A 24382-nucleotide genomic window follows, 5' to 3' on the forward strand; every position below is an offset into this window, starting at 1 on the left:
CTCTCCAAAGCCTCCATGTCCTTCTGGTAGTGTGGCGACCAGAATTGCACGCAATATTCTAAGTGTGGCCTAACTAAGGTTCTGTACAGCTGCAGCATGACTTGCCAATTTTTATACTCTATGCCCCGACCGATGAAGGCAAGCATGCCGTATGCCTTCTTGACTACCTTGTCCACCTGCGTTGCCACTTTCAGTGACCTGTGGACCTGTACGCCCAGATCTCTCTGCCTGTCAATACTCCTAAGGGTTCTGCCATTTACTGTATACCTTCTACCTGCATTAGACCTTCCAAACTGCATTACCTCACGTTTGTCCGGATTAAACTCCATCTGCCATTTCTCCGCCCAAATCTCCAACCGATCTATATCCTGCTGTATCCTCTGACAATCCTCATCATTATCCGATGTGCAGTTTTGGTCTCCTTATTTAAGGAAGGATGTAAGTGTGTTGGAGGCTGTTCAGAGGAGGTTTACTAGATAGATACCTGGAATGAGCGTGTTGTCTTATGAGAAAGGTTGGAAAAGCTTGTTTTCACTGGAGTTTAGAAGAGTGAGGGGAAATTCAATTGAAGTTTATAAGATTCTGAACGGTCTTGACAGGGTGCCTGTGGAGAGGATGTTTCCTCTTGTGGGTGTTTTAAAATTAGGGGTTGCCCTTTTAAGACACAGATGAGGAGAAATTTTTCTTCTCAGAGGGTTGTGCTACTTTGGAACTCTGCCTCAGAAGGTGGTGGAGGCAAGATCCTTGAATATTTTTAAGGTGGAGGTAAGTAGATTCTTGCTAGGCAAGAGAATCAAGGATTATCGGGGGTAGATGGGAGTGTGGAATTTGAAACAAAAACAGATCAGCCATGATCTTATTGAATGGCGGTGCAGGCTCGAGGGACCATATGGCCCACTTCTGCTCCTAATCTGTAGGTGTATATATGTACACCAACAGTCTCTCTGCTCCTGCACCCCCTTCAAAATTGTATCATTTAATTTATATTGCTTCTCCTCATTCTTTGTACCAAAATAAATCACTTCATACTTCTTTCTGTTAAATTTCCTCTGCTATGTGTTTTCCCATTTCATCAGTCTATATCCTCTTGAAGTCTGTCACATCACTATTCTGAGTTTCAAGTCGTCGGCGAAGTTTGAAACTGAATGATGAAACAGGCTTGTTTGCTGAGGGACTGAATGGCTTACTCCATTTCGTATGTTCCTCCTGCAGGAATAATATATTGCTGTTTGTTTGTGGAACTTAGTCCTAAGCCAAAGTATTGAACTGAAGGCAGTGGACCCATCTGCCTCAACTTGGAAATCCCAGCATTCAAATCAACATCAACATTTTTGGAGGTGGGATAGCTTGTCCAGTCATGTAGGTTGTAGAGACACAGTTGGGGAAATGGATAATTGCCAAGAGAAAAGTATCTCCGCCAACAATTTTCCTTGCTGCATTTCAGGGAAAGGCCACTATCTGCAAGCACAGCAGAGACAATTCAGGGCATGCTATCAATGGCAGCCTTGCAGTACTCAGACCTTCGCAACAAACCAAGAAAGAATAGCGACAGCATGGATAAAAGGAACCTTCCCAGGTCACATCAAGACGTAAGATCTAATAGGAGAGAGAAAGGAGAGCACAGCCCATGTTCCAGAGCATCAGAGTGTGGTGGGTATTTCAGTGTATTTGTATGTGTCCTCAGGAAGGTGGACGATAACAGAAGGCATTGTGGAGAAATCCTGCTTTCCAGGAGGATTGTGGACTTGAAAGTTAGCAATTCCACTGGACTTTAAATGTTGGTTCAGTGTCTGCTCAATACCAGGAATAGGGAGGTGGGCTGTGGCAGGGAAGGGGATAGATACGGGGAGAGGAGTTCCTGGTTGGGGAGAGGTTAGAGGTTTAAAGGGTATGTACTGGTTGGGAAGGGGAGATGCATTTGGGCTAAAGGAATCAAGGGATACATGGAAAAAAAGGGAACAGAGTAATGAGTTTGCACGATCAGCCATGATCGTATTGAATGGCAGTGCAGGCTCGAAGACCAAATGGCCTACTCCAGCTCCTATTGTCTATGTTTCTATGGAACAGGAGTAGGCCATTCAGCTCCTCCAACCTGTTCTGCCATTCAGTTAGATAATGGCTGATTTATATCTTAACTCCATCTGCCCATCTTTTTTCTATAAGCCTGAATAACCTTGTCTAACAAAACTCTTATCAATTTTGAAATTTTCAGTTAACCTCCCCCGCCCCCCACAGCTTGTTCAGCGTTTTGCAGGAGCGTGTTCCAGATTTTCACTACTTTTTGGGTGAAGAAGTGCTTCCAGACATTGCCCTGAAAATATCTAACTCTAATTTTAAGGTTTAAGCCCCATGGTTCTGGACTCCCCAACCAGAGGAAATAGTTCACCTCCATGTACCCTATCAAATCCTTTAATCATGTTAAACACGTTCATGAGATCACCCCCTTAATCCAAGGTTGGAAATTAAATATTCTAGGGTACTTGAAGTTTTGAAAAGGCAGACAAAATGGAAAAAGTGTTTGGGGGCTACATCTGGCAATAAAGAATGGCATGAGGGCAGTAGTGAGAAAGGATAATGGCTCAGTGAAGCAGCAAGTCAAATCAGTATGGGTGGAGATAAGAAATAACAAGAGCAGAAAACACTGGTGATAGTAGTTTATAGGCCCCCAACTGTTAGATAGAGTATTAATCAAGAAATCTGTAACAAGGGCAATGCTATAATCATGGGGGATCATTCATCTTCATTTGGCTAGACAAATCAGATTGGCAAATAGAATCATAGAATGGGCTCCTTCTGTGCTGTAAACATTCAGCGTGTTGTGTCTGTGCCAGCTCTCTGCAAGAGCAATTCACCTAGTCCCATCCCCTACCTTTTCCCCATAGCCCTGCACATTTTTTCTTTTTAGATCATCATTCAGTTCTCTTTTGAAGGCCTCGATTGAATCTGCCTCCATCACACTCTCAGGCAGTGCATTCCAGATCCTAACTATTCGCTGCATAAAAAGGTTTTTCCTCATGTCATCATTGCTTCTTTTGCTAATCACCTTGTCCTCTGGTTCTCGATCTTACCACCAATGGGAACAGTTTCTCTCTATCTACTCTGTCTGAACCCCTTATGATTTTGAACATCTCTTAAGAAATCTCCTCTTAATCTTCTCTTCTCCAAAGAGAACAGCCCCAGCTTCTCCAAGCTATCCGCACAGCTGAAGTGCCTCATCCTTGGAACCATTCTCATAAATTTTTTCTACACTGTCTAATGCCTTCACATCCTTCCAAAAATGTCGTGCCTAGAACTGGACGCAATACTCCAGTTAAGGCCGAACTAGTGTTTTATACAGGTTTATCATAACTTTCATGCTCTTGTACTCCATTTATAAAGCCCAGGATCCCATATGCTATATTTACCATTTCCTCAACCTGCCCTGCAACCTTCAGTGATTTGTGCACATAATCCCCAGGTCCTACTGCTCCTGCACCCCTTTAGAATTGTACCCTTTGCCTGTCCTCATACTTCCTACCAAAATGAATCACTTCACACTTTTCTTCATTAACTTTCATCTGCACTTGTTTGCCCATTCCAGCAGCCTGTCTGTCCTCTTGAAGTTTTTCACTATGCCCCTCAGAGATCACAATACTTCCAAGTTTTGTGTCAATCACAAATTATGAAATTATGCCCTGTACACCCAAGTCTAGGTCATTAATAAATATCATGAAAAGTAGGGGTTCCAACACCAGCCCCTGGGGAACTCCAATATGTACCATCCTCCAGTCTGAAAAACAACCGTTCACAACTATTCTGTTTCCTGTCACACAGCCAATCTTGTGTCCAGGTTGCTACTATCCCTTTTATTCCATGGTCAGTTTAGAGGATTAGTTCGTGGAATGAATTTGAGACAGTTTCCTAGTACTATATGTTGTAATCAGGGAAGCAGCTATTTTAGATCTTGCCTTGTATAACGAAATATGTTTATATAGTAATCTCGTAGTAAGGGATTCTCTAAGAAAGCATGATCAGAAAATGATACAATTTGATGAGGGAAATAAACTTGCAGGCTCCGGGAGAATGGGACTGACTGAATTGCTCCACAGAGATGGACTCAATGGGTCAAATGGCCTCCTTCTGTGCCATAAGGACTCTATGACTCTAATTTCATACTGAGTTCTCGAGTGATGTACAGAGGTCCGAAATGAGGCTGAAGTTCAAGTTTGAGGCAGGAGAAATTATAATGGGGAACAAGGAAACGGCAGAAACAAATATTAAGTTGAAATAACATCAGTTACATAGGTCTGAGGGGCGAGTTGGCAAACACTTAAGTATTTAATAATTCTAAACAATTTTGCATTCTATTGAGAAATAAAAACTGCACTGGAAAATTGATATCAGGATAATATTCGATTAAAAGAGGCTTTACATGCCAAGAAGAGTTGTAAGCCTGAGGACTGGGAGATAGGTACCAGAAAAGGATGACCAAGAAATTTATTTAGAGGGAGAAAAAGTAAACTAGCAAAAAGTATAAAAACAGATTCTAAGAGCTTTTAAAAGTATGTAAAAAGGAAGAACAGTGAAAGAGATTGAAAAAGAAATTATAGTGAGAAATAAGGAAATGGCAGAGATGTTAAACAAATAAATTGTGTCCGTCTTCACAGTAGAAAACAAAAAACAGACTTGAAGTAGTGGAGAACAAAGAGTAATGAGAGTGAGGAACTTAAAGTAGTTGTGAGCAAAGAAAAAGCACTGAAGAAATTAATGGGACTAAAAGCTGACAAATCATTTGAACATGATGGCCTACATTCTGGGGTTCTAAAAGAGGTAGCTGCCAAGATAATGGATTGTGATTTTCCAAAATTCCCTAGATTCTACAGTAGATTCTAGAATGGTCCCAATGGGAGCAAATGTAACACCACTATTCAGGAATGGAGGGAGAGAGAACACAGGGAACTACAGGCCAGTTAGCCTATCAGTTGTCGTGAAAATGCTGGAATCCGTTATTAAGGAAGTGGTAGCATGATCAGGCAAAGTTAATATGGTTTTATGAAAGAGAAATTGTCTGACAAATCTACTAGAACATTTTGAGGCTACAAGTAACAGGATAGATAAAGGGAAACTAGTAGATGGAATATATTTAGATATTCAAAAGGTATTTGATACAGTGCCACGTGAAAGGTTGTTGCAGAAGATAAGGTCTCATGGAGTTAGGGATACTCGCTGTGATAGACTATTCTTTGTTCGAGTATGTCCAAGCTGTAAATGGTTTCTAAAAGAAAAGCAAAATACTGTGGATGCTGGAAATCTGAAATAAAAACAGAAAGTGATGGAAATACTCAGCAGGTCTGGCAGCATCTGTGGAGAGAGAAACAGAGTTAACGTTTCAGGTCTTTGACCTTTTATCAGAACTGGCAAATGTTAGAAATGGCTTTGAGCAAGTGAAAGGGGGGAGGAAGTAAGAAGAACAAAAGGGAATGTGTGTGATAAGACGGAGGGCAAGAGAGATTAAATGACAAAGATGTCATGGAACAGAAGGCAAAGGGAATGCTAATAGTAGTAGTAAAAGACAAAGTGTAAGTCCAGCGAGAGTGTTCATGGAAGAATAATAAACAGCTCTGTCTGAAAGCAAAAACATGAAAAACAAGTTCAAGACAGGGTCAAGGTTAAAAAATGAAATATATATAAATAAATAAATGGAATTTTTTTTTTAAAAGGCAGTCATGCTCTCAAATTTGTTGAACTCAGTGTTGAGTTCAGAAGGCTATAGAGTGCCTAATTGGAAGCTTGAGGATTAATACTCATCATCCCCCCTGTTGTCTCCTCCCCATCCTTGAGGGTTGGTGTTTTCACAGTTTATGATATCCTGTACCTCCTGCAGTGACCTCCTTATCTCAAGGACAGCATGTTTACACCGATCTAAAGGCAATTAGACGTCTGAGTTGTACGGCTTCCCATAACCATTTCCACACATCCCATCGTGCCCTGGTTCCCCACAACTACAGTGCTTCCATCTTCCTTCTAAGACTGTTAACGTATCCTAATGCTACATAATCTATGAATGTTGCCCTACTCGTCCCACTTCACCACCAATACAGACATGATTAATAGGATCCTGAGTGCTATCTATGTGTTTGGGAGTTGTCATGAAGTTCAATGAATTCCAGGAAATTACAGGCTGGTGAGCCTTACATCAGTGGTAGGGAAATTATTGGAGAGGATTCTTCGGGACAGGATTTACTCCCATTTGGAAACAAATGGACGTATTAGCGAGAGGCAGCATGGTTTTGTGAAGGGGAGGTCATGTCTCACGCACTTGATCCAATTTTATGAGGAAGTGACGAAGATGATTAATGAAAGAAGGGCAGTGGATGTTGTCTACATGGATTTCAGTAAAGCCTTTGTTGACTAGGTCCGTCATGGCAGACTGGTACAAAAGGTGAAGTCACACAGGATCAGAGATGAGCTGGCAAGATGGATACAGAGCTGGCAAGATGGATACAGAACTGGTTCGGTCATAGAAGACAGAGGGTAGCAGTGGAAGGGTGCTTTTCTGAATGGAGGGCTGTGACTAGTGGTGTTCCGCAGGGATCAGTGCTGGGACCTTTGCTGTTTGTAGTATATATAAATGATTTGGAGGAAAATGATTAGTTAGTTTGCGGACGACACAAAGGTTGGTGGAGTTGCGGAAAGTGATGAGGATTGTCAGAGGATACAACAGGATATAGATCATTGGAGACTTGGGCGGAGAAATGGCAGATGGAGTTTAATCCGGACAAATGTGAGGTAATGCATTTTGGAAGATCTAATACAGGTGGGAAGTATACAGTAAATGGCAGGACCCTTAGGAGTATTGACAGGCAGAGAGATCTGGGCGGACAGGTCCACAGATCACTGAAAGTGGCAACGCAGGTGGATAAGGTAGTCAAGAGGGCATACGAATTGCTTGCCTTCATCGGTCGGGGCATAGAGTATAAAAATTGGCAAGTCATGCTGCAGCTGTACAGAACCTTAGTTAGGCCACACTTTGAATATTGCGTGCAATTCTGGTCGCCACACTACCAGAAGGATGTGGAGGCTTTGGAGAGGGTACAGAAGAGGTTTACCAGGATGTTGCCTGGTCTGGAGGGCATTAGCTATGAGGAGAGGTTGGATAAACTTGGATTGTTTTCACTGGAACGACGGAGGTGGAGGGGCGACATGATAGAGGTTTACAAAGTTATGAGTGGCATGGACAGAGTGGATAGTCAGAAGCTTTTTCCCAGGGTGGAACAGTCAGTTACTAGGGGACATAGGTTTAAGGTGCGAGGGGCAAAGTTTAGAGGGGATGTGCGAGGCAAGGTTTTTACACAGAGGGTGGTGAGTGCCTGGAACTTGCTGCTGGGGGAGGTGGTGGAAGCAGGTACGATAGCGACGTTTAAGAGACATCTTGACAAATACATGAATAGGATGGGAATATAGGGATACGGACCCCAGAAGTGCGGAAGGTTTTAGTTTCGACAGGCATCAAGATCGGTGCAGGCTTGGAGGGCCGAATGGCCTGTTCCTGTGCTGTATTGTTCTTTGTTCTTTTTCTTTTAATCAGAGAACAGTTACAGCACAGATGAAGGGCATTTGGCCCGTTGTGTCTATGCTCTCTGCAAGAGTAACTCACCTAATCCCACTCCCCTGCCTCTGTAGCCCTGAAAATTTGTTCTCTTCAAAAGAGAACGGGATAATTATCTGAAGAACTTATCTCACAGACTCAGGCAGTGCATTCCAGATTCTAAACACTCACTGAATCTGCCTCCACCACACTCTCAGGCAGTGCATTCCAGATCCTAAACACCCACTGAATCTGCCTCCACCACACTCTCAGACAGTGCATTCCAGATCCTAAACACTCACTGAACCTGCCTTCACCACACTCTCAGACAGTGCATTCCAGATCCTAAACACTCACTGAATCTGCCTTCACCACACTCTCAGACAGTGCATTCCAGATCCTAAACACTCACTGAATCTGCCTCCACCACACTCTCAGACAGTTCATTCACTTCCTAAACACACTGAATCTGCCTCCACCACACTCTCAGACAGTGCATTCCAGATCCTAAACACTCACTGAATCTGCCTCCACCACACTCTCAGACAGTGCATTCCAGATCCTAAACACTCACTGAATCTGCCTCCACTACACTCTCAGACAGTGCATTCCAGATCCTAAACACTCACTGAATCTGCCTCCACCACACTCTCAGGCAGTGCATTCCAGATTCTAAACACTCACTGAATCTGCCTCCACCACACTCTCAGACAGTGCATTCCAGATCCTAAACACTCACTGACTCTGCCTCCACCACACTCTCAGGCAGTGCATTCCAGATTCTAAACACTCACTGAATCTGCCTCCACCACACTCTCAGGCAGTGCATTCCAGATTCTGAACACTCACTGAATCTGCCTCCACCACACTCTCAGACAGTGCATTCCAGATCCTAAACACTCACTGAATCTGCCTCCACCACACTCTCAGACAGTGCATTCCAGATCCTAAACACTCACTGAATCTGTCTCCACCACACTCTCAGACAGTGCATTCCATATCCTAAACACTGACTGAATCTGCCTCCACCACACTCTCAGACAGTGCAATCCAGATCCTAAACACTCACTGAATCTGCCTCCACCACACTCTCAGACAGTGCATTCCAGATCCTAAACACTCACTGAATCTGCCTCCACCACACTCTCAGACAGTGCATTCCATATCCTAAACACTGACTGAATCTGCCTCCACCACACTCTCAGACAGTGCATTCCATATCCTAAACACTGACTGAATCTGCCTCCACCACACTCTCAGGCAGTGCATTCCAGATTCTAAACACTCACTGAATCTGCCTCCACCACACTCTCAGACAGTGCATTCCAGATCCTAAACACTCACTGTGTAAAAATGTTTTTTCTCCTGTTGCTGTTGCTTTTCCCAATCACCTTAAAGCGGTATCCTCTGGTTCTGGATCCTTCGGCCAATGGGAACAGTTTCTCCCTATCTACTTTATACAGACCCATTTGTCAAATCTCCTCTTAATTTTCTGTTCAAGGGGAACAGACCCAACTTCTCCAGCCTATCCAGGCAACTGAAGTTCCTCATCCCTGGAACCATTCTTGTGAATCTTTTCTGCACCCTCTCTAATGCCTTCACATCCTTCCTAAAGTGTGTTGCCTCATAACTGGAATGTGGGCGGCACAGTGGCGCAGTGGTGAGCACCGCAGCCTCACAGCTCCAGTGACCCGGGTTCAATTCTGGGTACTGCCTGTGTGGAGTTTGCAAGTTCTCCCTGTGTCTGCTTGGGTTTCCTCCGGGTGCTCTGGTTTCCTCCCACATGCCAAAGACTTGCAGGTTGATCGGTAAATTGGCCATTAGCAATTGCCCCTAGTATAGGTAGGTGGTAGGGAAATATAGGGACAGGTGGGGGATGTGGTAGGAATATGGAATTAGTGTAGGATTAGTATAAATTGGTGGTTGATGGTCGGCACAGACTCGGTGGGCCAAAGGGCCTGTTTCAGTGCTGTATCTCTAAACTAAACTAAAAATAATACTCCAGTTGAGGCCAACCTAGTGTTTTATACTGGTTTATTATAACTTCCTTCTTTTTGTACTCCATACCCCTATTGATGAAGCTCAGCATCCCATTGTAAATAATTAGTAGAATTTCTTGAGGTTGAGCTTGACTTCTGTATTGTTAACATTTTCATCTTCACATGAATAGCTGATTTGGCACTTTTTAAGATGAAATCATGGGGTTGGTTTAAACATCAGATCAGTACCAAGATTTTCAACTGTTTCCTTCGCTGTCGTCAAGAGCTTCTTCAGACTTCCTTGTAGTTTTGAATATAGTTACAACAGGCATTTATCAAACTTGTGCAACAATGTCAGCTTTTGTTCACCACATTGATTTGTATAAGGATATCATTACCACATCACAATGGATACAAGAAACTTGAATTCAGTGAGCTGACAAGCACTTTCTGACCAGAGTCTGCTTCCTCTGAATCAGCCACTGCCATGGGTCATCATGGATTGCAGCTGTTGGGTATCGAACAGTTTTAAAGCTGTCAATTCTGCACTTACAGTGTGTTTCACATACTGGCTTCACAGTGACATTGACATGATCTGTGATAATCTTCCAAGAGCGTACCGAGGCAGAGAACAAACATAGATCCTTTACAGAATGCCGAAGAGAGGTATAGGGCTCAATTTTAACTCGGTGGAAGTGGTTGAATTTTGATTGAGTTAAAATTTCATCCATGGACTCTGGTGAAGATGTGGCAGCATTGCCACCACAAGATTATGCAAGTGGCATCCCATATGGAATGAAAAATGCTCTTGAGTTTTGATGAAGGATTCTTGCCTGTACACCCTTGTGTTTTCCCTTCATGTTTAAACCATTGTCATGACCCTGACCCCGGCAGTCTTTGATATTTATGTTGCATTCCTTCAGTATGGTAAGTCTAGTATTAGTTAGCCCCTGTGGACTCATCTACTGTTTTAAAACCAATAAGATGTCCCTGAATGGTCACTTTGCCATTCAAAATGTCAAGGAACCTAACAGTGAAAGACATCTTTTCAGAATGGCTCACATCTGGAGTGCAGTCCAATATCAGAGTGGTGGAGTAGTACTTGGCACTCCTCAACTTTTAAGAATGTCTTGCAGCACTTCTTTCACCAATGACCTCATTCTAGATTGTTTATCCACAATAGAGATCCATCACCTCCCTAGAAGGTAGGCGTCACCTAGTAAATCCACCAAACCCAGGACTTCCCTGTTGTTCACCGTGAAGAGCATGTGAAGTGAATCTCAGAAAGCCATTTAACATTTAGAAAAATAAACTGTTAATGTCATGAGTCTCTAGAATGTTCTCCCAATGTTTTGTTGCTTAATACAAATAGAAGTTGCAACTTAATGCAATTATCCAATTTTTAATCTTTGCTGTCTTCAACCCACGTGGCGACTTTTCATGGTACATGAGAAATGAAACATGAGCTTCCTATCATTCGCCTCCTCAAATACAAGGGATAATTTAGAATTTAAGCCAAATATCTTGCAGCAGAACCAGAAAACCTTGTTAGTGGACTCTTGAGCAAAGTAGCCAGCACTACTTCAAGATTTTGCCGTTTTCATGTTTTCTGTATAAAAACATCATAGAACAAATGGTGATTCTGCTGAAACAGTGGAAAATCTATGGTCACTAGTAATCGTGAATTTTGGTTTTTAAATTGTACCATAAAGCAGGATCGGAATGGTATTGCCAGTGCTTTTAATGGACATTGTTGTTTTTCTAGTTCTGAAGAATTTCTGTTTCAAAATGCTATATCTCCCAAACAGAGCATTTCCAGTTCAATGTTTGTTTCATATTTGCACCCCTCTCAACCAGCCCCTTCATTTGATATATAAAATGACATTCTTTGAGATGAATATTTATTCTTAACTTTTACCCCCTCCCTGGCACAAAATTTTTAGCTTGTAGATATGTTTGCACCTAAACACTTTTCATCAAAAATGTTGTTTTTTATTTTGAGTTTATTTAGTTAACACCCTGCCAATGGCACCCTGGGCGGTTGCTCACCTGTAAGCCAGTCCTGGTTTCAGTACTGTGGACTGTGATATAGTCATAGACACCATCATGGTTATTGGATGATGTTGAGTAATGAGTGTTTTATGTTTTCACAGTTGGGCCTCTGAAGCAGGTAGCTGCTGAGGGCAGCAGTGAATCGGTGAATCACGGAGAAAGAGGCATACTGGGAACAGCAGCCAAACTATCTGAAGAGGTCAGAACTAGTGCCTAATGTAGATTGAATTGTCTGGGTTTCACACTCTGACTTACTCAGGGAGAATCTACTTGTATTTATCTCATTGGGAAGTGATATTTGTTGGAACCACTAAGGCTTTTGCTTACTGATTCAGATCGCTTAGTATGATACTCCTACTCAATGTTCCCTCTAAGCTGCGCAGCTACAGCCCATAGGTTCATGCACGGGCCATGCACAAATCTGTCCTTTTATGTTACCACACGTGCACAGCCACTCAAAAATGTTTAAAAGGCCCATATGTTATATTCCAGAAAGGCAAGTGGTGAATATTAGAACTGGGCCGGAATTCTGCAGAGGTGGCAGAAGTATTGCCGCTAGGGCCTAAAGCAGGGGTGGAGGGGTATGTGGCGATTGCACTTCAATGGTCTGTCCTGAAGAGCTGCCAGCCCTCAACAATGCCGCTGCTAGCAGTGGCCATTGTGGGGCTGCACCTGGAGGATGAGGGTGCATTCATTGAGTGCCACTGTGGATAGGCAGCACTGTTGCCACAGTGCGACTATAGCTGCCAGGGATCCCCTCCATGGACCAGAGTGCCCAAAAAGGAGGGTCCTCCTCCCCAGAGGCCGCTGGGAGGCCACTAGTGTTTATCTAGCAGTCTCCCCACCCAGCAGTGGCCAAGGAAGAAGCCCTCAATTGTGCTCTGGGCAGGCGGGTCATCTACCACCTTTCCCATTGCTGGCAAATAGCATGACAGCAGAAAGACATCAGGCAAGCCACGCAACACCTACCCGTGACATTGTACCTGCCTTCCTGGCTCTCAGCCCACCCCCAAAGGGCTGGTAAAATTCAGCCGCTGCAGTGCAATCTTTACCTTTTATAAGATTTTATCCACTTTCCAAACATGCACCTCCAAACCCCCAACAGCCACACTTTCAGCCTATGTCTATTTGTCGCAGTATAAATAGATCCCTGGTTAATGCCCACCACCTGCATACAATTAAACACAATTAATATACAATTACCACGACACACTTAAACAAATCCTCCATGCACTGCAAAAAAAAGAGGTACTTTGATACTACCTTTTAGAATATCTTAATTGGACATGAAAGATAAGAATTTCTTGTAGTGGCTCATTGTGCACTAGATGCTTTGCCTGACTGAATGGTTCTTTGCATATCAGTGTTCTTGCCATAGGGGTTTGCTGAAATATTTGTCTGAATTGGAAGTTGTGTTTTAATTAGAAAGTCCAGTTGTGCAGTTCCACCCTCTCAGTATGAGACGAGACCGTGGTTGTACAACATACAGCCCGCAGGCCAGAATCCATCCCTCCAAAGGTTCCCATCCGACTGTGGGTGTAAACTGCCAGGATGTCAGGCACCTCGGCGGGCAGCTACAGGTTTGTTAGGACCCCCACTACCACACAACATGGCCACGCCCAGCAGAGAAGCAGCGTTCACAGCATGTCTGTATTATGCACGCTTATGGTGAGTGCACAAACAGAGTGGGGAGTTAGAGACTGAGAGAGGGGAATATGCAGCGAGACCTGGGTGTTCTCGTACACCAGTCGGTGAAGGTAAGCATGCAGGTGCAACAGGCGGTAAAAAAGGTAAATGGTATGTTGGCCTTCATAGCGAGAGGATTCGAGTACAGAAGCAGGGATGTCTTGCTGCAATTATACAAGGCCACAGGTGAGGCCACACCTGGAATATTGTGTGCAGTTTTGGTCTCCTTATCTGAGGAAGGATGTTCTTACAAAGAACAGTACAGCACAGGAACAGGCTATTCGTCCCTCCAAGCCTGCGCCGATCATGATGCCTGTCTATGAGGGTTAGATAGGGTGGATAGTGAGAGTCTTTTTCCTCGGATGAGGATGGCAAACACGAGGGGACATAGCTTTAAGTTGAGGGGTGAAAGATATAGGACAGATGTCAGAGGTAGTTTCTTTACGCAGAGAGTAGTAGGGGCGTGGAACGCCCTGCCTGCAACAGTAGTAGACTCGCCAACTTTAAGGGCATTTAAGTGGTCATTGGATAGACATATGGATGTAAATGGAATAGTGTAGGTCAGATGATCGGCGCAACATCGAGGGCCGAAGGGCCTGTACTGCGCTGTAATATTCTAATTCTAATTCTAATTCTAAAACCTTCTGCACTTCCAGGGACCGTATCCCTCTATTCCCATCCTCTTCATCTATTTGTGAAGATGTCTCTTAAACGTCGCTATCGTACCTGCTTCCACCACCTCCCCCGGCAGCAAGTTCCAGGCACTCACCATCCTCTGTGTAAAAAAACTTGCCTCGCACATCCCCTCTAAACTTTGCCCCTCTCACCTTAAACCTATGTCCCCTAGTAACTGATTCTTCCACCCTGGGAAAAAGCTTCTGACTATCCACTCTGTCCATGCCACTCATAACTCAGGGCGGCACAGTGGCGCAGTGGTTAGCACCGCAGCCTCACAGCTCCAGGGACCCGGGTTCGATTCTGGGTACTGCCTGTGTGGAGTTTGCAAGTTCTCCCTGTGTCTGCGTGGGTTTCCTCCGGGTGCTCCGGTTTCCTCCCACAAGCCAAAAGACTTGCAGGTTGATAGGTAAATTGGCCATTATAAATTGTCACTAGTATAGGTAGGTGGGAGGGAAATATAGGGACAGGTGGGGATGTTTGGTAGGAATATGGGATTAGTGTAGGATTAGTATAAAATGGGTGGTTGATGTTCGGCACAGACTCGGTGGGCCGAAGGGCCTGTTTCAGTGCTGTATCTCTAATCTAATCTAAACTTTGTTAACTCTATCATGTCGCCCCTCCACCTCCGTCGTTCCAGTGAAAACAATCCCTGTTTATCCAACCTCTCCTCATAGCTAATGCCCTCCAGACCAGGCAGCATCCTGGTAAACCACTTCTGTACCCTCTCCAAAGCCTCCACGTCCTTCTAGTAGTGTGGCGACCAGAATTGCACACAATATTCTAAGTGTGGCCTAACTAAATTTCTGTACAGCTGCAACATGACTTGCCAATTTTGATACTCAGTGGCCCGACCAATGAAGGCAAGCATGCTGTATGCCTTCTTGACCTTATCCACCTGCGTTGCCACTTTCAGTGATCTGTGGACCTGTACGCCCAGATCTCTCTGCCTGTCAATACTCCTAAGGGTTCTGCCATTTACTGTATACTTCCCACCTGCATTAGATCTTCCAAAATGCATTACCTCACATTTGTCCAGATTAAAGTCCATCTGCCATTTCTCTGCCCAAGTCTCCAACCGATCTATATCCTGCTGTATCCTCTGACAATCCTCATCACTATCCGCAATTCCACCAACCTTTGTGTCGTCCGCAAACTTACTAATCAGACCAGCTACATTTTCCTCCAAATCATTTATATATACTACAAACAGCAAAGGTCCCAGCACTGATCCCTGCGGAACACCACTAGTCACAGCCCTCCATTCAGAAAAGCACCCATCCACTGATACCCTCTGTCTTCTATGACTGAGCCAGTTCTGTATCCATCTTGCCAGCTCACCTCTGATCCCGTGTGACTTCACCTTTTGTATCAGTCTGCCATGAGGTACCTTGTCAAAGGCTTTACTGAAGTTCATATAGACAACATCCACTGCCCTTCTTTCATCGATTATCGTCGTCACTTCCTCAAAAAACTCAATCAAGTTAGTGAGAGACGACCTCCCCTTCACAAAACCATGCTGCCTCTCGCTAATAAGTTCATTTGTTTCCAAATGGGAGTAAATCCTGTCCCGAAGAATCCTGTCTAACAATTTCCCTACCACTGATGTAAGGCTCACCGGCCTATAATTTCCTGGATTATCCTTGTTACCCTCCTTAAACAAAGGAACAACATTGGCTATTCTCCAGTCCACTGGGACCTCACCTGTAGCCAATGAGGATACAAAGATTTCTGTCAAGGTCCCAGCAATTTCTTCCCTTGCCTCCCTCAGTATTCTGGGGTAGATCCCATCAGGCCCTGGGACTTATCTACCTTAATGCTTTGCAAGACGCCCAACACATCCTTCTTTTTGATAACGACATGACCCAGACTATCTACACTCCCTTCCCTAGACTCATCATCCACCAAGTCCTTCTCTTTGGTGAATACTGATGCAAAGTACTCATTTAGTACCTCGCCCATTTCCTCTGGCTCCACACATAGATTCCCTCCTCTGTCCTTGAGTGGGCCAACCCTTTCCCTGGCTACCCTCTTGCTCTTTATATACGTATAAAAAGCCTTGGGATTCTCCTTAATCCTGTTTGCCAATGACTTTTCATGACCCCTTTTAGCCCTCCTGACTCCTTGCTTAAGTTCCTTCCTACAGTCTTTATATTCCTCAAGGGTAGCGTCTGTTCCCAGCCTTCTAGCCCTTATGAATGCTTCCTTTTTCTTTTTGACTAGGCTCACAATATCCCTCGTTATCCTAGTTTCCTGAAACTTACCAAACTTATCCTTCTTCCTCACAGGAACATGCTGGCCCTGGATTCTAATCAACTGACGTTTGAAAGACTCCCACATGCCAGATGTTGATTTACCCTCAAACAGCCGCCCCCAATCTAAATTCTTCAGTTCCTGCCTAATTTTGTTATAATTAGCCTTCCCCCAATTTAGCACCTTCACTCGAGGACTACTCTTATCCTTATCCACAAGTACCTTAAAACTTACGGAATATGGTCACTGTTCCCAAAATGCTCCCCTACTGAAACTTCAACCACCTGGCCGGGCTCATTCCCCAATACCAGGTCCAATACGGCCCCTTCCCTAGTTGGAATATCTAATATTGTTTCAAGAAGCCCTCCTGGATGCTCCTTACAAATTCTGACCCATCAAAGCCCCTAGCACTAAGTGAGTCCCAGTCAATATAGGGGAAGTTAAAATCACCCACCACTACAACCCTGTTAACTTTACATCTTTCCAAAATCTGTCTACATATCTGCTCCTCTACCTCCCGCTGGCTGTTGAGAGGCCTGCAGTAAATCCCCAACATCGTGACTGCACCCTTCCTATTCCTGAGCTCTCTACATGACCCCTCCGAAGTGTCCTCCTGCAATACAGCTGTGATATTCTCCTTAACCAGCATTGCAACTCCCGCACCCCTTTTACATCCCCCTCTATCCCGCCTGAAGCTTCTAAATCCTGGAACATTTAGCTGCCAATCCTGTCCTTCCCTCAACAAAGTCTCTGTAATAGCAACAACACCATAGTTCCAAGTACTAATCCAAGCTCTAGGTTCATCTGCCTTACCTGTTATACTTCTCGCATTGAAACAAATGCACTTCAGACCACCAGTCACTCTGTGCTCAGCAACATCTCCCTGCCTGCTCTTCCTCTTAGTCTTACTGGCCTTATTTACTAGTTCCCCCTCATTTATTTCACCTGCTGTCCTACTACTCTGGTTCCCACCCCCCTGCCACACTAGTTTAAACCCTCCCGAGTGATGCTAGAAAACCTCGCAGCCAGGATATTTGTGCCCCTCCAGTTTAGATGCAACCCATCCTTCTTGTACAGGTCCCATCTGTCCCTGAAGAGATCCCAATGATCCAGATATCTGAAACTCTCCCTCGTACACCAGCTGTTCAGCCACGTGTTTAGCTGCACTATCTTCCTATTTCTAGCCTCACTGGCACGTGGCACAGGGAGTAATCCCGAGATTACAACCCTAGAGGTCCTGTATTTTAACTTACTACCTAACTCCCTAAACTCCCCCTTCAGAATGCTCCCTGCCCTTTCAGAGACATCCTTGAACCTGGCACCAGGGAGGCAACATACCATCCTGGAGTCTCTTACACGGCCACAGAAGCGCCTATCTGTGCCCCTGACTATAGAGTACCCTATAACTATTGCTGTGTTCCTCCCTGCTGAACAACAGTGCCAGCCGTGGTGCCACTGCTCTGGCTGCTGCTGCTGTTTTCCCCTGATAGGCCATTCCCCCCCCCCGAGCAGTATCCAAAACGGTATACTTGTTAGAGAGGGGGATAGCAACAGGGGATGCCTGCACTGACTGCCTGCCCCTTCTAGTGGTCACCCATCTATCTGCCTGCACCTTGGGTGCAACCGCGTCTCTAAAACTCCTGTCTATGACTCTATGCATGCTCCTAAGTGCGTCCAGTTGCTGCTCCAACCGACCCATGCGGTCTGTGAGGAGCTGCAACTGGGTACACTTCCTGCAGCTGTAGTTGTCCGGAACACTGGAAGCGTCACAGACCTCCCACATCTCACAGGTGAAGCTCTTTACCCCTCTAACTGACATTTCTAGCACAAATTAATAAATTAATTTAAAATAGATAAATACTTATTAAATCCTTACTAAATTATGTTACAATTAACTATGTTCCCTCGTGCTAGATTCCTACTATAAATATTAAATGCTCACTAAATACAGTAATCTCCCTCCGGTTTAGTTACTCTACTTATTAATCAATAAGCGTTTTAATCAATTTTTATCAATGTTTTCTTTTCAAATTCAGTACAAATTCCCTACCAGCCAATCAGGTCACAGCTTTCCTGTGACGTCACTGTTTTTTTTCAGTTTTTTTCAACCAGAGGTAAGTTTTTTTTTATACCTACCGGTCCGGAACTCCGCCCTCCGAGTCTTCTCCCTGGATGTAGGGAGATGGGAGTGCAGCTAAGGTTTACCAGACTGATTCCTGGGATGGTGGGACTGACGTATGAGGAGAGATTGAGTCGGTTAGGATTATATTCGCTGGAGTTCAGAAGATTGAGGGGGGATCTCATATAAACCTATAAAATTCTAACAGGACTTGACAGGGTAGATGCAGGAAGGATGTTCCCGATGGTGGGGGAGTCCAGAACCAGGGGTCAGAGTCTAAGGATACGGGGTAAACCTTTCAGGACTGAGATGAGGAGAAATTTCTTCACCCAGAGAGTGGTGAGCCTGTGGAATTCGCTTCCACAGAAAGCAGTTGAGGCCAAAACATTGTATGTTTTCAAGAAGGAGTTATAGATATAGCTCTTGGGGTGAAAGGGATCAAAGGATATGGGGGGAAAGCGAGAACAGGTTACTAAGTTGGATGATCAGCCATGATCATAATGAATGGCGGAGCAGGCTCGAAGGGCCGAATGGCCTACTCCTGCTCCTATTTTCTATGTTTCTAAGTTTCTACATACATAGAAAGAGGGTGAGGAGAGAGAGGAACAGAGAGGTGGGGGTGAGAGAGAGACAGAGAGGGGAGGGAGAGAGACCAACAGAGAGGGGGTGGGAAAGAGAGACAGGTGGGGGAGACACACAGTCTGGGGTAGTGTGAGATGGAGAGAGGGAGTGAGAGAAAAGGAGACAGAGAGGGGAGGGAGAGAGTGAGAAGGAAGAGAAAGAGATCAAGATCACTCCCAACAGATGGACATCTATCCAAATACTCCGCATCGCTATGCAAGTGTACAGGCAGTGATTGAGTATTAGTGCAAGAAAAAACAATGCCAGATATGTCACTAAGTCAGTGTTCATAGTGACGAGAAAGTAAGTTAATAAATTCATCTTCTCATTTCAAGCTTCTTCACAAAAATGCATGTTTGTTGTTTTGATAGTACGGTAAATTTTGAATACCTTTATCTTTCTGAAATGTTCTTGCGGCCCCCTATGTAGGACAATAATTGTAATGTGGCCCTCCACACGAAAAGGTTGGACACCCTGGGCTAGATCGAGGTAGTATAGCACTATCCAGAGCAGGTTTGATCTTCAGGTGCTGCTCAGTACCAGGGAGTAGGGCTGAACCAGTGTTCCTGGTGTGGTCATTCCAAGTCTAGGAGAGAACTGGATCAGCTGTCATTCCCAAACAGTACAAACAATTGCCAACACTGTCCTGGCTCTCACATGAAAATGGGAACTATCAGCATGTTGGAGTTTGGGAGATACTCCATACCCCAGCTTCAGGAAGGGGCAAGATTAGTATGGCTGCGGATTTACCCTGCTAAATTAAAAATGCTGAGGTAACTCGATTTTTTTAAATTATTAGGTATGGATTAAAGAGTCAAAACAACTCAGAAAAGAATGTTTATCATCAGTGCGGCAAAACATTCAGGCAAACAAGAATTTGGTGGAACAACATGCCAGCAATGAGGCTCAGCTTGCTACAGAATCGCTGACTGTAGTATGTCGGTCAGCAGCTGATCATGTTTGGGGAGAGGGTCCAGTTGATAATGAGAGTCTTTATCAGATACATCCTGGAATGCCAACCTCACCGTCCATGCATCCATCCAGTAAGAGGACCCTGTCAAGTCCCCCTCCTGTGAGCAATCAGGCAACAAAAGGTCAGTGAGCAACTTCTTCAGAACACAAGGGCTTCCCTGATCAGAGAGGGAGAGGGGGAGGTCATCTCAGCATTGATACAGAGGCTTCCCTGATCAGAGAGAGAGTGTTTTACCCTTTGTTTCCTCAGCAAGTTTACCATCTCTTTTGTCAAGCAATTTACCCTCTGTTCCCCCTGGGACTTTTACCCCTGTTCCCCTGGGGAATTTACCTATGTTCCTTCAACTGTGTTGGTGCTGTTTGTTGCCTTGGGTGGTGTTTACTGTCTGTTCTGTCAGGGAATTTACTGCCTGAACTGTAAGAGTGTCTGAATGCTGTAATGTTAGACATTGTACATTGCAAACTAATCATATTCATATGAAAACAATTTGGCAGGTAAGCGCCCAAAGAAAGGGATGGCGACTGCAAAGCAGCGACTGGGAAAGATTCTGAAACTGAACAGAAGTGGTCGCCTCTTCCTCTAGAATAAACATGTTACTGACCAGCAATGTACCGAAGAGAATCCTGGTCGGACTGTACACCCGACCATCCTTTGGATGTGCACAGGGAACAGTTCCACAGATGTGCACTGTTGAAGCATTGAGGAGCAATAATAGTGGAGCTGGACTTGGAGAGAGAAAAAACTGAAATAATGAATCTTTGTCAAATGTTCAGGGTTTGCAGACGTTTTTCAAGAGTAATATTCTGATTTTACTGAGCTTTCTGTTGTCATATAATTTATTTCTTACAGATTATTTGATGCATTTTAATTTGACAGCTTTAAATGATTTTTTAAAGATAACTATTTATTGAGGAATTTGTCTGATTTAATTCAACTAAGTAATAAGTTAGATATAAAATGTTGAACCATATTTCCAGCTGACAAATGCTTATATTTTAATTGGTTCACTGAAGCACTGCCTCTGAAACAAATGGGAAGGGTTTTGTCTCACTACCTCTGAAATGCACACACTTTTAACTTATTCCAATTGAATACTGTTTGCTGATCTGACTTTAAGGATTTGCTGATTTCTAGATTGAAGGAAGTGACATCAGAAGCATTTTGTTGCTGTTCAGGATCTTCACCAACTCTCTCTTCATGAAGAAGGCATAATGCAGTTCCTGTAGGCAGACCCAACTCTCCTGTGCTTTGCAAGCTCCACCCTTTTCCCAGCTAAGAAGGAGAACTGTTCATTGCTGCATTAGCAGTTACATTTCACCGAGATATTTCATCCAGTTTGCCCGACGATGCAATCCTGTTCTTTCAGGAAGAGGGAATTTGGCAATGCTGTCTGAAAGAATCAATTAGTCCCAGAAATCAGAATACATCGAAGCAAAGGAATACAGTAGAATAATCCACAATACAAAGTTATAAATTACAAACTCTGGTTAATCCTGAACCTGTCTCACAAATAACCATGTCCAACAGCTTGAGTACTTTCCATAACATGACTGTGCCTCTTCCAACCAAGACTCATTGCTCCAACATGGAAACACGGCAAGTAATATCTAAGGCAAAGTGCCAATGTGAATCATTGCTCTGGATCCCCACTGTCAAATATAACACACAAAATCAAAGCAATCTTTCCTCACTAGGCAGGCAAATTGTTGTAGATCGGTATTCTTTTTAACACCAACGATGTGAATTGCAACCATACAATTTGGATGGAGTTTTGTGTTTGTTTCTGACACCCATTTACATCAGAGCTAATTTTGTTTTAGATGGCTGTTGATGAGCAGGCCACAGCTGTGTACTAGCTAATGTTTCAAAGCAGGGAAAGTATTGCTGATGAAGTTAAACTCTCCCTGTAGAAGACTGACTGACTCTAAAGCTCCACAGAGACCGTTCACTCATTTTCTCTCACAGACACATCTGAGTTCCTTTCACAAAGCAACTACTACAGTTTGGTTTTGAATAACCAAGGCCAGAATGTTTCTCTGATCTACTCCCATTTAGCATCAATCTTGTTTAATCCTGAAGACAGACTCTCGATGGAACTGCCAACAAAGTAATAGTGAGAGCAGGAGCAAGACCTGGCAAAAGTAATGCGATCTAACATTTCACAGCAAAGCATACACTCCAGAGATATAATGGTATGATTCAAGGTAGAGGTTTGGATATGTCATAACAGGACCTGTTAATCAGACTCACAATCACCCAGTGTTCATCACTGAATCTGTTACTATTAACCCAGCTCACTCAAACTGGGGCTCGGTCACTCCACGGGTTAACGGCTATCTATTCCTGATGTTAATCCAGCTCCAACACACTGTAAAACTTAGTCATTCCCTGGGTTAATGACTGTATCTGTTCCTGATATTAATCCAGCTCCCTCTTATTGGGAGCTCAGTCATCACTGGGGAGGGCTGTGAATGACTAAGAAACATAGAAAAATAGGAGCAGGAGTAGGCCATTCAGCTCTTCGATCAAAACGATCATCTTTATCTGTCTTTATCTGTTAGTGTTAACCATGTTCCCTCCTGGAATGCGTTCCCTCCTGGGTGCCTGGAATGCGTTGCCAGCGGAGGTGGTAGACGCGGGCACGATAGCGTCTTTTAAGATGTATCTAGACAGATACATGAATGGGCAGGAAGCAAAGAGATACAGACCCTTAGAAAATAGGCGACATGTTTAGCTCGAGGATCTGGATCGGCGCGGGCTTGGAGGGCCTGTTCCTGTGCTGTAATTTTCTTTGTTCTAATGTGGGGCTCAGTCATTCCTTGAGTTAATGACTGTATCTGTTCTCCCAATCCCTCACACTGAGCTCAGTCAATCTGTGGGTTGATGACTTTAACTGTTCCGAATGTTTAATCTTGCTATTTAAGAAAAGAGAAAACGGGAAGCAACAGGTGAGTTAACCTAACATCAAAAGTAGTCAAAATGCTAGAATCTGTCATTAGGGATGTGGTAACAGGGCACTTAGAAAATCAGTATATGATTAGGCACAGTTAATGCAGATTTATGAAAAGGAAATAGTGTTTGACAAATCTTAGAGTATTTTGAGAATGTAACCAGTAAAGGAGGGGGGGGGCAATGAATTTGGATTTTCAAAAAGTATTCAGAAGGGATATATAAAGAATATACCAGAATGACGTGGAGGCTTTGGAGAGGGTACAGAGGAGGTTTACCAGGACGTTGCCTGGTCTGGAGGGTATTAGCTATGAGGAGAGGTTGGAAAAACTCGGATTGTTTTCACTGGAACGACGGAGGTGGAGGGGCGACATGATAGAGGTTTACAAAGTTATGAGTGGCATGGACAGAGTGGATCGTCAGAAGCTTTTTCCCAGGGTGGAAGAGTCAGTTACTAGGGGACATAGGTTGAAGGTGAGAGGGGCAAAGTTTAGAGGGGATGTGCGAGGCAAGTTCTTTACACAGAGGGTGGTGAGTGCCTGAAACTTGCTGCCAGGGGAGATGGTGGAAGCAGATACGATAGCGACGTTTAAGAGGCATCTTGACAAATACATGAAAAGGAAGGGAATAGAGGGATATGGGCCCTGGAAGTGCAGAAGGTGTTAGTTTAGGCAGGCATCAAGATCAGCGCAGGCTTGGAGGGCCGAATGGCCTGTTCCTGTGCTGTTCTTTGTTCTTTTATTCAGTAAGGTGCCACACAAGAGTTATTACACAAAATCAGGTCTCATGAGATTGGGAGTGATATATTAGTATGATTTCAGGATTGATTAATAGACAGAAAACATTAGGAATGAATGGGTCATTTTCAGATTGGCAGGCTACAGGTAACTGCGAGGATTGGTACTTGGGCCTCAATTATTTGCAATCTATTGAAATGACTTACATGAGGGAATTGAGTGTAATGTATCCAAGTTTGCTGATGCTGCAAAGTTAGGTGGGATAGTAAGTTGTGAGGAGGATGCAAAGAGAGTTATAGATCTGATCTAAAGAGGGTTATTGACAGCTTGGGTAATGGCAGATTTAATATAATGTGGCTAAGTGTGAAGTTATCCGCATTGGTAGGAATGAAATATGGTCGGACGTCTAGATTGGAAGAGGGCTAATTTAAATGCGATGAGAAGGGATCTAGCTGGGGTAGAATAGAACCAAAGACTGATGGGAAGAGCTGTATCGGAACAATGGGTTATCATTAGTGAGGAAATGCTTCAGATACAGGCTAGGAAATTTCCAACAAAGATAGAAGGTAAGGGAACCAAAAACAGGGCTCCTTGGATGACAAGGAAGATAGAGATTATGATGAAACATAAAAGAGGGTGTATGATGCAGGTCAGGTGAATGCTTCAAGTGAGAACCAGGCCATATACAATAAGTTGAGAGGGAAGGTGAAGAGGATAATAAGACTGGCAAAGAGAGAATATGTGAATAGAATGGCAGTCAACATAAAAGGG

General features: G+C 44.0%; 1 protein-coding gene across 5 annotated transcripts in view; it reads left to right on the plus strand.

The window, feature by feature from the left end:
* LOC137379766 (lysine-specific demethylase 7B-like) overlaps positions 1–20825 on the plus strand; it is a 306451-nt gene extending 285626 nt beyond the window's left edge. For 2 of the 5 annotated variants that reach the window (XM_068051123.1, XM_068051122.1), the window contains 4 exons: positions 1445–1650; positions 11700–11797; positions 19752–20046; positions 20420–20825. In XM_068051123.1, coding sequence (XP_067907224.1) covers positions 1445–1650; positions 11700–11797; positions 19752–20046; positions 20420–20508 — 688 coding nt within the window. In that variant the 3' untranslated portion in view covers positions 20509–20825. Of the gene's footprint in view, positions 1–1444; positions 1651–11699; positions 11798–19751; positions 20047–20419 lie in introns of those variants that run through there. The other 3 variants (XM_068051124.1, XR_010976905.1, XR_010976904.1) reach the window with 3 other exon arrangements.
* Positions 20826–24382: the final 3557 nt, after the last annotated feature.

The sequence above is a fragment of the Heterodontus francisci genome, chromosome 18 (assembly GCF_036365525.1).
Source record: "Heterodontus francisci isolate sHetFra1 chromosome 18, sHetFra1.hap1, whole genome shotgun sequence".
Lineage (NCBI taxonomy): Eukaryota > Metazoa > Chordata > Chondrichthyes > Heterodontiformes > Heterodontidae > Heterodontus > Heterodontus francisci.